This window comes from Mauremys reevesii, linkage group 8 (genome assembly GCF_016161935.1).
Source record: "Mauremys reevesii isolate NIE-2019 linkage group 8, ASM1616193v1, whole genome shotgun sequence".
NCBI classification, from domain to species: domain Eukaryota; kingdom Metazoa; phylum Chordata; order Testudines; family Geoemydidae; genus Mauremys; species Mauremys reevesii.
The window spans coordinates 50,375,793-50,390,930 of NC_052630.1; the positions used below are offsets into that span (position 1 = coordinate 50,375,793).

The 15,138-nt window shown below is 49.1% G+C and overlaps 1 protein-coding gene across 9 annotated transcripts in view; it reads right to left on the reverse strand.

Moving 5' to 3' along the window:
* The window catches only part of ASTN1 (astrotactin 1), a 218,813-nt gene that overhangs the window by 13,772 nt on the left and 189,903 nt on the right, over positions 1-15,138 (reverse strand). For all 9 annotated transcript variants that reach the window (XR_005583687.1, XM_039484739.1, XM_039484745.1 and 6 more), the window contains 3 exons: positions 2,683-2,951; positions 1,877-2,010; positions 1,040-1,191 (listed from right to left, as the gene is read on the reverse strand). Coding sequence is in view for 8 of the 9 variants with exons in the window: in XM_039484739.1 (XP_039340673.1) it covers positions 1,040-1,191; positions 1,877-2,010; positions 2,683-2,951 (555 nt within the window). In the remaining variant the exon portion in view is untranslated. The remainder of the gene's footprint in view (positions 1-1,039; positions 1,192-1,876; positions 2,011-2,682; positions 2,952-15,138) is intronic.

The following is a 15,138-nucleotide window of genomic DNA, read 5'->3' on the forward strand; positions in this document are numbered from 1 at the left end:
CCAGTGCAGGTTGACGCCTCTACAGTTCCTGTTCTTACCACGAATGCAGTAGGATTGGAAGCAGAGGGGAAGGAGGGCGGGCAGTGGAATACAGACAGGGACCACACATTTAAAAAAACCTCCAGTTACTGCTAAGTAATCTCCACTTCTTCTTCGAGCGCTGGTCCCTATGTGTATCCCACGTGTGGGCGGTGGACAAGAGTATTCTGTCAGGAGGAGGTTGAGAAGATGCTGGCAAGACAGGTGTGTTGAAGACTGCAGTTCCCACTGTGGCATCCGCAGCCGAGGCCCGAACTGGTGTATTCTGTTTTGGGAATGTGTGACTGGAACTCCAGTCTGCCGCTCTGCATGTGTCCAGTAATGGTACTTCCTGCAAGGATGCTGGAGAGGCAGCATGTGCTCTGGTGGAGTGATATGTGCTAATTGTGAGCACACCATGATGCATCCAGGAATCCATTTAGAGAGTCCCTGAGAGGATATAGCTTGTCCCAGTGACATTTGCGCTATGGCAAGAAATAGACTAGGTGATTTTTCTGATAGATTTGGTTCTCTGCAGGTAGAACGCTAAGGCACATCTGAGGTCAAGGGAATGAAGTCTCCTCTCCTCAGCAGAGGCACAGGGTTTTGGGAAGAAAACAGATACATGGAGTTCAGAAATAACCTTGAGGAGGAATTTAGGGTACAGACTTTCAGACCAATAAGAGATGGATTTTGGAATGCCGCAAGTAAGCGAAAACAGGCAGCTATGACCCCAATCCAGCAAAGTATTTAAGCGTGGGCTTAAAGTTCAGCCTGGGCTTAAGTACTTTGCTGGATGGGGGCCCACCCCTCACCATTGACAGCATTCTGCTCCTGATTTCACCCTTTGCTACCAAGCCAATGCTGCAAAAGGCAGAGCTCTGATGAGGGTGTTCCTCATCCAGCCAGGAATGAACTCTATTGGCTGCCAGTGCCACCCCGCCCCCAGAGCAAAGGAGGAGCCCGAGCAGAGCCCCGTTCTGGCTGCTGGAGGAGCAGCACCCTCCGTCACTGCCCTCACCCGTCTCCACTTTGGAATGATCCATCCGGTCGGTGATCTTCTCCTGACGGATGAGGTAATCGACGATCTGCACTCCGATTGGCGGCTCTGAGTGCTCCCATTCCAACACCACCAAGGTGCTGCTGGGCTCGTGTACCGTGGAGAGCCGCAGCCTGAGGAAGAGGGAAAACCAAGGTGGGTCAGGACCTGTAAATAGGCAGCTCCCACCCGCCCCTAACGGTGCCATTCTTTTCTTCCCAACCCTCTTCAGTGTGGGGCTGGCTCCACCCATTGCTCCCTCTGAGCTACTGGAGACTCACTGTCCTCATGGGCTGGGTTATGCCCTGTGCCTCCCAGGAAGCAGAGCTGTGAAGACATGATCTGTAGGGTGGGGGGGCAAAGGTGACTGGTGGGAGCCTTGCATGGCTGCCTGCAGCCCAGAATAGCCAGTGCACAGAGCACAGGGACAGCTGCTTCCCCTCTTCCTCCAGCCCATCCTGCGCCTAAGTTGCTCCTGCACTTGGGAGGAAAGCTGCAGCATCAGTCAAGCCTGGTGTAGTTTTCATTTGTGCAGACGTCCCACTGATTTCTGAGACCGCTCAGCCCTGCCTGGGGAAGGTTTCAAGCGAGTGCTGCTGAAACCTTTATGCCACACTCAACTCCCCCGCACACCAGAAGGTTGTCACTCGGGATCAGGGATCAAGGCCTTCTACAGGCTGGAGTGGGGGAAGCTCAAGCTGCTGCCGCCACCCCAGCTTTCAGCTACATGCTGGTTCTGGGCCTCTGGCTCCGGCACCTTGCACCAGCACCGAAGTCCCCTTCAAGAGGAGGGGTGAAATCAGTGTGGGAGAGACGTACACCGGGTGTGGGAGGGGTGCGCAGGTCGGGAGCCCGTCGGCGCCAAAAGCACTCGAGTCGCACCGGCACCAGTCTTCAATGACATCCCCACTCCCGGAACACCACAGGGTGCTCATGGTGGCCTCCTGCAACAACTGAGAGAGAGAAGGAGGGTTAGGGCCAGGCAAGCAGGAACGGCACCCCACCCTCACCCTCATCACCTGCTGTGCCGCTGGCACCTGAAAACCTGTAACTTTCTGTGCATGCCGCTATCCGCACAGCCCTGAGCGCACTGTCAGCAGCTGGGAGCTCTGAGACCTCCTGGCAAAGAGGGGACACAGAGAGAAGTCAAAAGGGATGGGGGCCATTCATGGGGCGAGGCAGAGGTGTTCAGCCTTCACCCATCTGCAGCTGGTTTCAAGTGGCAATTGCTGAGCCAGGCCTGGGTCTATTTACTCCTGCACATGCTGAATGGTGGCTGGTGCTCTGACCTGATAAGCCGGATGGCAGTGTGCCAAGTGCCTGGTCACTATGGTGACCTCACGCAGCCCTGCCAAGGCAGATGCCTGTCTCTGGGACGTTCTCTGGCTGTTCCTCACCACGTGCTACACCCCTTTAAGCTGTACCTACGCGCTCCACATGGCAAACATCAGACTGGCTCAATAAGGAGAGGTGGAAAGGCCAAGCGGTAATGCTGCCAGCCAGCCACGCCACACAAGGGCTGGCTGTCATTCCAGGCCTGCCAGAGCCATTCACTGCTAATAACTTCAGCTCAGCCAATCACAACTTGCCATACTCTACCCCTCTCTCAGCAACCCGCTCCTCACCCTCTGGGTTTGGTTGTTGGTGACCAGCTCATAGATGGGTGCTGCTTTGGTGACCTCCAGCAGAATTGGCTCGGCTGGCGTGTCTGGGCTCGAAGTCACATGGCAAAGTGGGCATGAGGAGGGGCAGTGGCCTCTGCTCTGGCACTCCATGCGGACCCCAGCTGCCATCCGCTTGGTGCCCGACTCGGACAGGCTGGCAATGTATTCGGGGAAGGTGAGAACCTTGGGGTCCCGCTCTCGCTCCTCGGACTCGTCAGAGGGGGAATTGCCTGTGAAATGAGAGAAAGAGGGGGGATGGGAAATCAGGCCAACCCATAATGCCCTCACCTGTTCTCTCTCTATAGCCCATGGCTCTTCCAGTACCATAGATGGCCACACTTCACTTCATAGTCAGGAAATACACTGGTGATTAAACCAGGGACCAGGCATCATGACCTCTGAGTTCCTTTCCCTGCTCTGTCACTGGCAAGTGACCTAAATGTCTCTGTGCTTCCATTTCCGCACATCCTGGCCTCCAGCTGGGGGTTTGCTTCCCCAGCTGCCCTCCATGCCGCTCATGTGCTGAGCCTGAGTCCCCAGGTTATCTGCAAATGGACTGAATTCATCTGCAGTGATTGAAATCTCCAATGGAAGGAGCCTTTCTCCTGTAGATGGGGCGGGGGGCATAGTGAGAGTAAAGGTTTATTCTGGCTTCCACTTGGACCTGCTTTCACATCCCGAGAACTTCCTTAAAAATCCACCTTTTGGGGTGAAACGTTTCCTGGGCCCATTCATTTCACATCCCGAGAAATGAATGGGCCCAGGAGTAGTTCTTGTTAGGTTTAAGGGAAATCCTTCTAGCCCTTTGTGGGTAAGAGCAGAGTGAAAAGAATAGATTTTTTTTTCAACTTAAAACATTAAAACTTTTTTTGGAGGGGAGGAGCATTATAAATTCAAAGCAAGCATTTCATCAGCTCTCATTCCACCCACTAGAGGGCAGTGTAGCACAGAGTCTCAACATCATGCATTTCACTTTAGGCTTTTATGTAAGACAACTAGGAACACCTGATCCAAAGCCCACTGAATTTAAAGAAAAGGAACTTAATATCAGTCCCCTCCTTTGGAAATTCTGGCATGAACTTCTCTGTACCTCAGTTCCCCCATCTGTAAAATTGGGGATAATGACGCTGACCAACCTTTGTAAAGCTCTTTGGAATCTAGGAGTGGAAAACATCACAAAAGTATTATTATTATTTATTTATCATTATTAATAGGCTTGGCAGGGTTCATAGTTTCAAAGATGTTACAGCCAGAGGGAACCACTGTGATCCTACAGGAGGTCAGAGTAAATAACTGACTTCCCAGAATTCATTCATGTTTGAACCAGAGCATGTCTTTTGGGAGAAGGAGGTGTGGGGGAAATCCAACCTTGACTGAAAAATTGCCAGTGATGGAAAAATCCACCACAACCCTTGGTAAGCTGTTCGAGTGGCTAATTACCCTAACGGGCACCTACTTTTCAGCCTGAATTCTTCTAGCTTGAACTTCCAGCCATTGGATCTCATTAAACCTTTGTCTTCTAGCCTGAAGAGTCCATGATCAATTTTTTTTAATTTTTATCTATTTCAGTTTTCACAGTTGTGCAGAATTATGAGTTTTAAGCATTTTTTCTATTTGTATTAAATGTTCACAGTTGCAAGCAATTATGGGGGGTTAGATAATAGTTATTTAATGACAGACATTGCGATTCAAAAAGTTACAGCTTTACAATTGTTAAAAAACACAAATTGTCAACATCAAATGTCAAAATATACAAAATAACTATCCTTCAAACAAACTCTAGTAAGTACTTACTTTGCCTATCTGTAAATTTCTATCATTGATGGAGATGTTTTTTCATCGGTTTGTGTTTATATGGTGAAATCAACATTTACTGAAAAAAATCTAATCCTGCTGAGCCTAATTATTAAGTAGTTAACATTGTATGCAAGTCCCATTTTTATTAATAGCCAAAAAGGAGCACTGCAATAGTTACAAGAACCATCTTATTTTCCTCCCCAAAAGCCTCTCTCCTGGTTCTCTCTCAGAAATCTAGTTGTGACACTTGTTGGAAAGGTGGATAAAAATCACTTATTCAAAAATAAATATATAAATGAAAATCAGATATTTTTAACTTTACATTTTTAAAATTTTAAATCAGATTATTTAATGTAAATATTTTTTTAAATAAACCTATTTAAAATTAAATTTGAAATTGACAACCTATGTTAAGGCTTAAACTTGCTATAATGTATTAAAACCATTCAAATTAACAAATAATATTAAGCAGTCTGTATTTGCTGCCGAAGTTTTAAGAAAGTCAAATCACTGAACTGGTGGCTGTCACTGGCTAAGCACCTGGAACCAGCTTGCTAAAAGGCTAAACCAGCTTTTGATAGCAGTAGCCTCTTCTGCAGCGAGAATATTTTCTTCATTTCGACTTATTCAACTGGTTCAGTTCAATGACTAATTCAGTCAAAGTTGAGAAACTGACTGGCAGTTGAAAAAAAATCAGGAAAGCTTGTTTTCTATATCCAAGCAATAACTAAAAACAAAGTACAAGAGGATAAGATCTACTCATTCTAAAATCTTGCAGACCATTCCTTCTCAATCATTAATTCAATCATGAACTGAAGCAGAAGGGAAAGCAGGAGGGTACTGGAATACAGAGAGAGACCACACATCTTGAAGAATGTCCAATTATAGATAAGTAACCTCCTCTTCTTCTTTGCGAGCTGGTCCCTATGTGTACTCCAAATGTGGGTGACTGGTAAGCAGTTGTCGGGGGGGGGGGCGGTGCAAGGATGCAAGTGATATAGATTACTGTAATGCTGCTGTTCCAAAGGCTGCATTTTCAGAAGTGGCTTGGACTTCATGAAGGGATGGATGCAACTCCAACTTGGCACCTTACAAATGTACACTAGGCAGCCACCAAAGGTATGGGAAATAGAGGAGGATGGTGTCAATGATGGCTTGCAACTCTTGAACGTCCTGTCAAAAGTGACCTTTAACCGGTGGATGAGGTTGGGTGGCTGACATTGAGGTGGATGGAGCTGCGCACCTTGGTTTTTGCAAGTCTCATAATTACACGGTGGTTCATATGGTTGCTAGTGGTAGAAAGGTTGTAGAAGAGGCATTGATATATACACCTCTTTATGATGTTTCATCTTTGGAGCCAGAGTATAAATCCTATGGAGTGGAGGGCTGACCTGGAGTCATAACTAGTGCATAGACTTGACTGTCTTTTCAATAAAGAGATTAGCTGGGTCAAAGGGTAAATGCTTGATGTTGTTCTGAACCATGAACCCTGAAGAGAGAAGCCATGATTCACGCCACAATACTACTGTGGTTGCTCTAGATGTGGTATCGGCCACGTCAACCACAGCGTGGAGTCAAGTTGTTGCCATGAGTCTACCCTCATCAACAAAGGTTTGAGAATTGGCCCTTTCCTCCTGAAGGTGTATCTTTAAACTCCAAGAATATGAAGTAGTTCATAAAATCATACTTAGCTAACAGGGCCTGGAAGTTAATGATTCTAAACTGGACGCTGGTGGATATGACCACTTTCCTCCCCACAAGATCAAGGTGTTTAGTACCCTTGTCTGCAGATGTGATCTTGGAGTGTGGTGGCCCAGATCTTTCTACAACTGCTTGTGCTACTAGGAAGTTGGGGGCAGGATAGGTGAACAAAAATTCTGCCCCTTTTCAGGGACGAAGTATAATCTCTCAGCTACTTTGGGGATACAGATGCATAATGCAAGCATGTGCCATACCACCCTGGCTGGTTCCATGAAAGCCTGGCAAAGCTACATGATTGGGTCCACTGGGCTGTAGAATCTCCAAGAGTGTATGCTGCATGCCAGTAACTTCCTCAAATGGGATCTGAGGTTCAGATGTCACCATCTGCAAGAGTTCTTGTATTGTCTCTGGTCATCAGGTGGGGATGGCAAAGATGGGGCAATTGCCACATTGGGTGAGGATGATGATACACACGTGAGTAACGCTGGTACCAGTGGATCTGGCTCTCGACATCTTTCTCCTCTGTATACTCCGACAGAGCCTGTTGCTGTTGTCTGGGGGAAAGAGGGCCTGTGAGACTCTCACACAGATCCAGGGTGCCGTGCATATCCCATGGACCCCAACAGGGCCAGTATATTTTGAAGGCTGGCTGGGGGGACCCCAAGGCATCAGGTACCAGTGGTCTCTCGTATGGTAGTTTTGTCTGGTTGGAGGATGGGTCCAGAAAAGTCTAGAAGCCCTGTCCAGGCTAGCCTTTGTTCATGAAGGCGATGGTTCATCCTGAACATTAGATTGAGGAAAAAGTAGAATCTGGTTCCATGGCAGTACTGTCGCTGCTTGCTTGTGGATGGAGTAGGGAAGTAGCTCTTTCTCCCTGACATGGATTCCACTTCCGGTGTTGAAACATTCCTCAGAAGGACTGGACCTGAAAGCAGAGGAGATTGTGGGTACAGAAGACTGAAGATATCCTCCAGGACGGTATAAGTCTCAATCCACCCTGGTCCTGGTAATCTGTATTGTTGGATCTGGCGTATCCATGGGCTTAGTGGTTGGCTCGTACCATTTAAGGGAGAAGGGTTCTGCCTGGAGCTCTTTGTCGGTGCTGTCCGATACTGATTCTTCAGTTTACTAGCTGGTACCGGAGTTGATACCTTTGGCTTCTTGCTCTGGAGTGCCTTACCCTCGTGACTGGGAGGCTTGCGTGGGCCTAGGTCTTTAGGACTGGAGTATGAGGACTCACCTGATTTGGAAGGAGTCAGGGAGAGATCCTTTCTCTTGGGAGCAGGGGATCTGTTCTTGTGTCTGTGAGAGCATCCCCTACTCTCGAGAACCCAAGACAACGGGTCTTTGGCTTTATTAGATCTGGCCTCTGCCCCGAAGCTAGTGCTTGGAGGGATGCTGCTCAAGGGCCTGGATACAACTGGGGTCTCATAGCTTTGTCCATCAGGTACTTCCTCAGACAGAGCTGTTGTCCCTCTCAGGTCCGAGGAGGGAAGGAGAAGCAGATATTTCACTTGGAGGAGATATGAGCCTCCTCAGAGCAGTAAAGATAGTGCTGGTGGTCACTGCTGACCAAGATGGAAGGAGGACAGAAGACAGTTCTTAATCCAGAACTCTGGGCACAGTCCCCCCGAGGTGGGAAACAGAGTCTCAGGGTAGGGAAAAGCTAGTCTACACTAACTATAGAGAGAGTACTAAAACCACTAAGAACTATATACAATTATGTTTACAGATAAGAGAGACAATGCGAAGATAGCTACAGCCACAGAGGATTCCGAATCAAGCCATGTGGTGGTAAGAACGAACTGGAGAGACAGTCAGCTCACACCTCTCCTTATCCCCTCCTCAGTGCTGACCAGGAGGAGCTCCAGGGCAGAGGCATGGACTGACGCACATTACTTGCATGATTTTCCAGACTCAGGTGCATGGGGTGGATGCATGCCCACAGGTGGAACACACATAGGGACTAGCACTTGGACATAACCACATCAATTAAATTCACTAACTACCGATAATACTTCCTTCCTAATACTTCACTTGGTTTTAAATATAAAATGTATTTTGATAATTACTTTTCTCTTATGTATCCAGTACACTTAAGGTAGGTTTATTTAACCAATAACAAACTGTTTTAAATGCTGTTTTTGTGCATTTTTAATTGAAATCCAATTTCCAGCCAAATGAGTCTTGGCACAAATATAAAGTAAAAAATTATGTAAATAAGCAATGTGCCATTCACCATTTTCCAACATAATAAAAATCTGAATGAATAAATGTGTATAGATATAGTGTATTCTCCTGGTTAGCAAAGAGTAATACCATGTTTGATTAAAAGGCTGTATTTCATTGTGAATAAACATCTTTTAATGGTTACCAACTAAAAAGTATAAATGCAAAACAAGATTAAGATTGATTTAAATCATGATTAAAATTGCTGACTGACATCACTTTGATTTATATGAGACCGCTTTGGTGAGGGGAGCAGAATTGTTTCTTAACGCAGTGTTTTGCAGAGTTCCTATCAAAGTAGCTCGAGATACTCTGAATGGTCTCTGCTTGCTATTAACCTGGTACACCTATACCTACAGTGTTGCAATACATTCAACAGCTAAAACAACCTACAGCAACGAGACCACGAGGTGGTGCTGTGATGCCATGAATTATTCCAGCCCTGGGAATAGAATATGACAGCAATGATTTAAAAGACCTATTTAAGATCAATTCCACTCCTGCAGCAATGTGCAGGATAGTTCCTCCAAAAGCTCCTGGATCAAACAACAGAGATGAGCTGCAGGCTGATATGAGGCAATGGGCTTATGTCCTCAGAAGCTGGACAATCTCCACTAACGAGTGAATTAAGTGAAGTGCCTTTCTTTTCAAGGGAAGTTTCTATTGAATAACACTGCATGGGGCGAAACAGCCCAATATACCCAGGGGGAAATCTTCAAATGAAACTTCTTGATTGAAAAGAAAGGCAGCGAGCTTTTCCTGCCGCTGCTGCGCTCTGAAAATATGAGGCCAGATTGTCAAAAGACCTCTGCACCCAGCAGCTCCCGCTGTCTGTGTGTGCATGTTCTCTATGTAAGCTGCTGGGTGCTGATACGTCTGAAAATCCTACCCAGAAGGGAGATCTGTATTAGATGCTGAGCAGACATAGTAAGTGTCCCTCAAGATCAGGTGTAGAGAGTCCTAATCTGGAACAGGGAACTGAGAAGAGCGTGGGCTCCATCAAAGAGGTGCCCAGACAGCTCTCCCTATCACCCCGAACAGCAAGAATGTGCTGAACTAATGTACCTTCTCCAGCACCCAATCGGGCCCTCCTTCAACTCCTACTGACTTCACGGGTGGGGGTGCGCTTGGATCTGAGGAGACGATTAGGCCCTGATGCCTATTAACCCCTGTTCTTCCTGGCTTTCCCTCCCCTCTGCCTCTCCTTTGTGCTGGAGATGGGAGCAAGCTGCAAAAGGATCTAGGCAGGGGTGAGAGTGGCCTAGAGCATTGCAAGGGCAGATGGCTGCTGTTCTGGGCAATTGCAGGCATTACTAAGCCCACTGTCCTGGTTCACTACACATACATGGGGGTGGGTGGGTAGATGAGAGAGAGAGAGAAGGAGAAGAGATGCAACACACGAGAAGGAGAGGAAGAAAGGCTCTCCAGCCTCCTTGGCTTCCACCCAGCAAAGACAGCACCTGTGCCCAGCTTCCTGCAAAGCCAAAAAACCCTGGCAGTGTGCTTCATAGCAGTGTGCTTCGGGATTGGCAGAGCGCATCTGGCTTCTACCTACCGAGTGAGAACAAGACATGGAGAGAGGTGGAACTAAGTATCCCAGCAGGATTCAAGATGCTCTAATCTCTGTTAGCAGTGGGGGAGAGAGTAGTGCGTGTGAAGGGCTGGCTGGGGAGCAGCTATCTGCTTGTTCTGGGACTGGATCCGGATTTTGAGTACATATATGACTCTGAACAACACCATCAGTGTAAAGAGGGTAGAGACAAGCCAGGCTTGCAATGCCCAGAGAGGCATGAGACAAGAGAGGGTTGGGACCTGATGGCTTCTGCCTACACCTGGAGGCAGCGTGTGACTTTAGCACTAAAATCCAGCAAGGTCACTGGCAACAGGAGCTGGGGCTTCTTGGCAGATGTGGGACATAATGGAGGGCACATAAAGGTCTAGCGGAAGAGCCCATCTCCTCCTTTTCCCACCAGCTGGGCTTAGCAGTTGGATCCCACAATACCTTTGCCTTACAAACACTCTTCTAGCTCTGTCTAAAAGCTGTTCATCCTGCTGCTGTGCTGGGCAATGTCTGTAATCTATAAACGATGCTGTCTAAAGGCATCTTACCTCCAGCTCCTTGAGCTCTTGGTCTTCCCTTCACTTCAAACAGCCACATCGCTTCTCTCATTCCTGTCCCTTTGGGATTTTGAATAACTCACCGAGTTGCCCTTCTGCATCTCTTCCTTTCCAAAGGACATAACATCCTAGTCCAGGGATAGGCAACCTATGGCACGCGTGCCAAAGGCGGCACGCGAGCTGATTTTCAGTGCCACTCACACTGCCCGGTCCAGAGGGCTCTGCATTTTAATTTCATTTTAAATTAAGCTTCTTAAACATTTTAAAAACCTTATTTACTTTACATACAACAATAGTTTAGTTCTATATGTAAGCAGAGTCAGGATGGGCTCTGCCCTGACATCTGGTGGTGAATTGTGGGGAGTGTGGAAGGGAATTTCAGGTAGCTGCATTGGCACACCCACCCCGCCTGGCGTGGCCCATGGCAGCTTGGGATGGTTGTTTTGACAGCTCTGGGATCCCCAGTTTCTTTGTTGTTGGGGCGGGAGGAGTGGAGTGTTGTCGCCCTGGTTGTGTGGATGAGGAACTGTGGGACTGCTTTGTGACAGAGATGTCTCACCATCAGGTGGGTGGCGCTTGCTAGACAAGGGACATGGGTGCCAAAACCCAGTGAATTGAGAGAGGTTGGGGATTGGTGTGTGTATCTGATGGTATGGGACCCTTTGGAGGGCCTGGAATACCAATTGCACATCCTCCTCTCTCCACTGTTGAAGAGCAGAGCTAATTTTTAATCCATTAGGAGTCCATCTAGAGGCTGCTGAGCTGAATTCATATTAGGCCAATGGTGCACCAGCATCTGGGCTCCCTTACTACAAGCTAAAATCACTAAGAGGTGAAATCACTGAGTGCTGTGTTAACTAGTGGGGGAGCCTGAAGATCTATTGCTAAGCGGCAGGCAGAGCCGAGCAGTTTGCAGCACGTTGGAGCAGCCCACGGAACAGCGAGCGGAGCGGTTTGCGGGAGCGGCTCACGGGTCGGCTGGAGGAGCGGCACAGCTGGTGGAGTGGAGTGGAGCTGGTCGTGGTGAAGGCTGCAGCAGAACTCCACGGAGAGGCAGAGCAGTTGGGCCCTGGCCCACGTAAGGTGCCCCTTAACACCCTGTGTGCGTGCCCCCCCCCATTTCCACCCAGGCTGGGGGGGTGGGGGAGAAACTCTGCAGATAAACTTTTGAACTCGGGTGGCACTGACCAGAAACAGAGACTTTTGGGTTGTTGGACTTTGGGGTGATTGGACGTAAGACCCTACGGGAGAAAAGACTGCCAAATGTACTTGGAGGTGGGTTTTTTGCTTATAGTTTGTGTTATAATTCTGTTTGTGGTGTTTCTCCAACGTGATGCCACATTGTTTCCCTCCTTTATTAAAAGGATTTTGCTACACTCGGACTCCGTGCTTGTGAGTGGGGAAGTATTGCCTCCTAGAGGTGCCCGGGGGGGTGGTATGTAATTGTCCCAGGTCACTGGGTGAAGGCTCGAGCCGGTTTTGCATTGTGTTATTGAAACGGAACCCCTGGATACTGAACCCGGCCCTTGTTGCTGCCAACTCAGAGGGGCAGAAGGGTTATATATATTATAGGTTATAGAAAGAGACCATCTAAAAACATTAAAATGTATTACTGGCACGCAAAAACTTAAATTAGAGTGAATAAATGAAGACTTGGCACACCACTTCTGAAAGGTTGCTGACCCCTGTCCTAGTCAATACCCAAGACCCTGGAGTCCTTAGCACATTCTCTTTGCAGTAGCTTCTCAATTTCTACGATGACCATCTCCTAATACAATGACCATGGTGGAGCACAGTATTCCACCCATAATCGGGCAGTCAGCGGTCCAGATTCACATAGGACTGTCCTGATTTTGAGTAGGCCATCCAGTAACTTTGCTAGCAGGACATCAAAAATGTCCCTGAAACATCTCTAAGGATCTTTTTGACAGCATGGCATTGCAAGGTGATGATGCTGGCTTGCGAGATGGCGATTTTGTAAACTGATGGCCCCAATGCAATAGTAACAGTCACAATAGTGGAGCAGGGTGAATTTGCCCTTGGGGATGATCATGTTATTATTTATTTCCATTTAGAATAATGCAAAAGTTCCCATGCACAGGCTCTGAGCTCCCAGCCCATAACTTACAAACACCAGCTATGCAGGTCAGGAAAGTCTTCTGTTCTATCAGGGAACAAGACCATCATCAACTAGTAACTAAATAAGTGGCAACACAAGATATTGTAAGAGTCATTTCCTTCAATCTGTCAGGTATTATTTTAAGGTATTTCCACCATCAAAACCAATGCCAGCCTATCTAACAGAACTAGAACATAAAGGGGTTTGGGATATGGAGCGTTTGACTCCTAAGCTGGTCAGAAACCACCTCAGGTCTCCAATAGCTGTTTGACAGCCTGTGTAAAAGGAATGGTGGTTCCCATCTTTGCAAGCTGAGATGGGGCCAGCCCCAGTTACCTGAGGGACAGCCTTGCCCTCCATGACTGTCATCTGTCACGACAGTTGCATCACACTGGAACAGCAGAGCTCAAGAGCGACTCACCTGTGTGCAGGAGCAGGGGCTTTCACAATGATGGCCCCACAAATATGGGGCTCATTCCTGGGAAAGATCAGGACGGCTGGATGGCTGAGAGTCTTGTCACCTTCAGAGCAAAAGGCAAGGCCCAGCATTTTGAGACAGCCTTCCCTCAACCTTCCCATCAACAGGAGACATCCTTCCCATCAACAGGAGACAAGAGAGCTCATCACCTCACAGGATGAAGCAGAATTTTCAAAAGAACTCAGCTCCTCTTTGGGCCTCAAAGTAAGTGGTTAGATCTTCAAAAGAGCTCATCCCATTGGATGCTGGGAGCTTCTGAAAATCCACCCGCCAATGGCACAGGGGGAGCTGCCAACTGCTGGGCGCTTTGGACAAGCTCACTCTTATTACGGCCTAGACGAGAGCTGAGCTCATGAAAACCTGGCTCTGCACTCTGTGAACAGGCCCTGAATTCACACAGAGAGAGAAGAAATTAAAAAATGGGGAATAACAGAAAACAGGCTCTCCAGTTCAAGCTGGAAGCGCCACGGAGGGTTAGCAGATGTCTCATTCCAGCCTCCTTGCTGGTTGGTTTGGGAATTAGCTCTTTCAGCGGTGCACCGTCACTAGTGGTGTGTCGTTACTCTCTTGGTCTCCGTCGTCCTCACAGTCGGACCCATGTCACTCCCAGATCGCGGCATCTGCTTCTGGACACTGCCCTCCGGCTGTGCCTGCTCTGCTGGCTCTCCCCCACTTCTGGAGGACCGGCAGCTTCTGGCTCTATCACTCGCCTCAATGGCTCACTGCGGTCCTCAGTCTAGCCCCTTCCTTCAAGGGCAAACTGCAGTCTGGCTTAGCCACTCTCATCACTGGCAAATGCGGGGAAAGGGGGAGGGCCCAAGCCTGCCCGCTACTCTGGACCCCAACTCAGGGACCCTCTAGCAGCAGCCACCTACTGCCCTCATCCAACTCTCCCTTACTACCTACTTCCCTGGGCCACTTCCCCATAGCCCCAGCACCTTCTCTGCCCCGTTATGTCAGGGCCCTAGTCTGGCAGTCGTCAGCCTAGAGCTCTCCCAGCCTCTGCTGACCCAGCCCAACACTGCTCTATTTTAGGTGCTTCTCTAAGACAGGGGTGGGCAAACTATGGCCCGGGAGCTGCATCCGGCCCTTCAGACATTTTAATCTGGCCCTTGAGCTCCCGCTAGGGACCAGGGTCCAGGGCTTTCCCTGCTCCGGCGCTCCAGCCAGGGAGCGGGGTCAGGGGCTTGTCCCACTCCGCGCATGCTGTGGCTCCACACGGCTCCTGAAAACAGTGGCATGTCCACCCTCTGGCTCCTACACATAGGGGCAACCAGGAGGCTCCACACGCTGCCCCTGCCCCAAGCATTGCCTTTGCAGCTCCAATTGGCTGGTAACCGCTGCCTGGACGCGCCTCCGTGTAGGAGCCGGAGGGGGGACATGCTGCTGCTTCCGGGAGCTGCTTGAGATAACACCACCTGGAGCCTGTACCCTTGACCCAGACCTGATCCCCCTCCCACCCTCCAAATCCCTCGGTCCCAGCCCAGAGCACCCTCCTGCAACCCCAACCCTTCATCCCCAGCCCTCACCCAGAGCCCACACCCCCAGCTGGAGCCACATGACCTGTGCACCCCAACCTCCTGTCCCAGCCTCCTCCTGCACCCTGAACTCCTCATTTCTGGCCCCACCTACTCCCCCAACTGGAGCCCTCATCCCCTCCCACACCCCAACCCCCAATTTCATGAGCTTTCATGGCCCACCATACATTTTCCATACCCAGATGTGGCCCTCGGGTCAAAAAGTTTCCCCATCCCTACTCTAAGAGCCAGTTCTTCTCCCTTTGCCCTCCAGGGAGAGACTGCCTTCCTCACTGCCCTAAAGCCTTCTTATAAGGCCCAGCCTGGCCCTGATAGGCTGCTTTCAAGCCTCCACTTGACTGGCTCCCAATAAGCTCTTCCATGATTGGCTGGGGCTCTGCGCAGCCTCTCTGGCTTGCTTTAACCCTTTCCATGTCAGAGTGGGGCAGCTGCCCCAC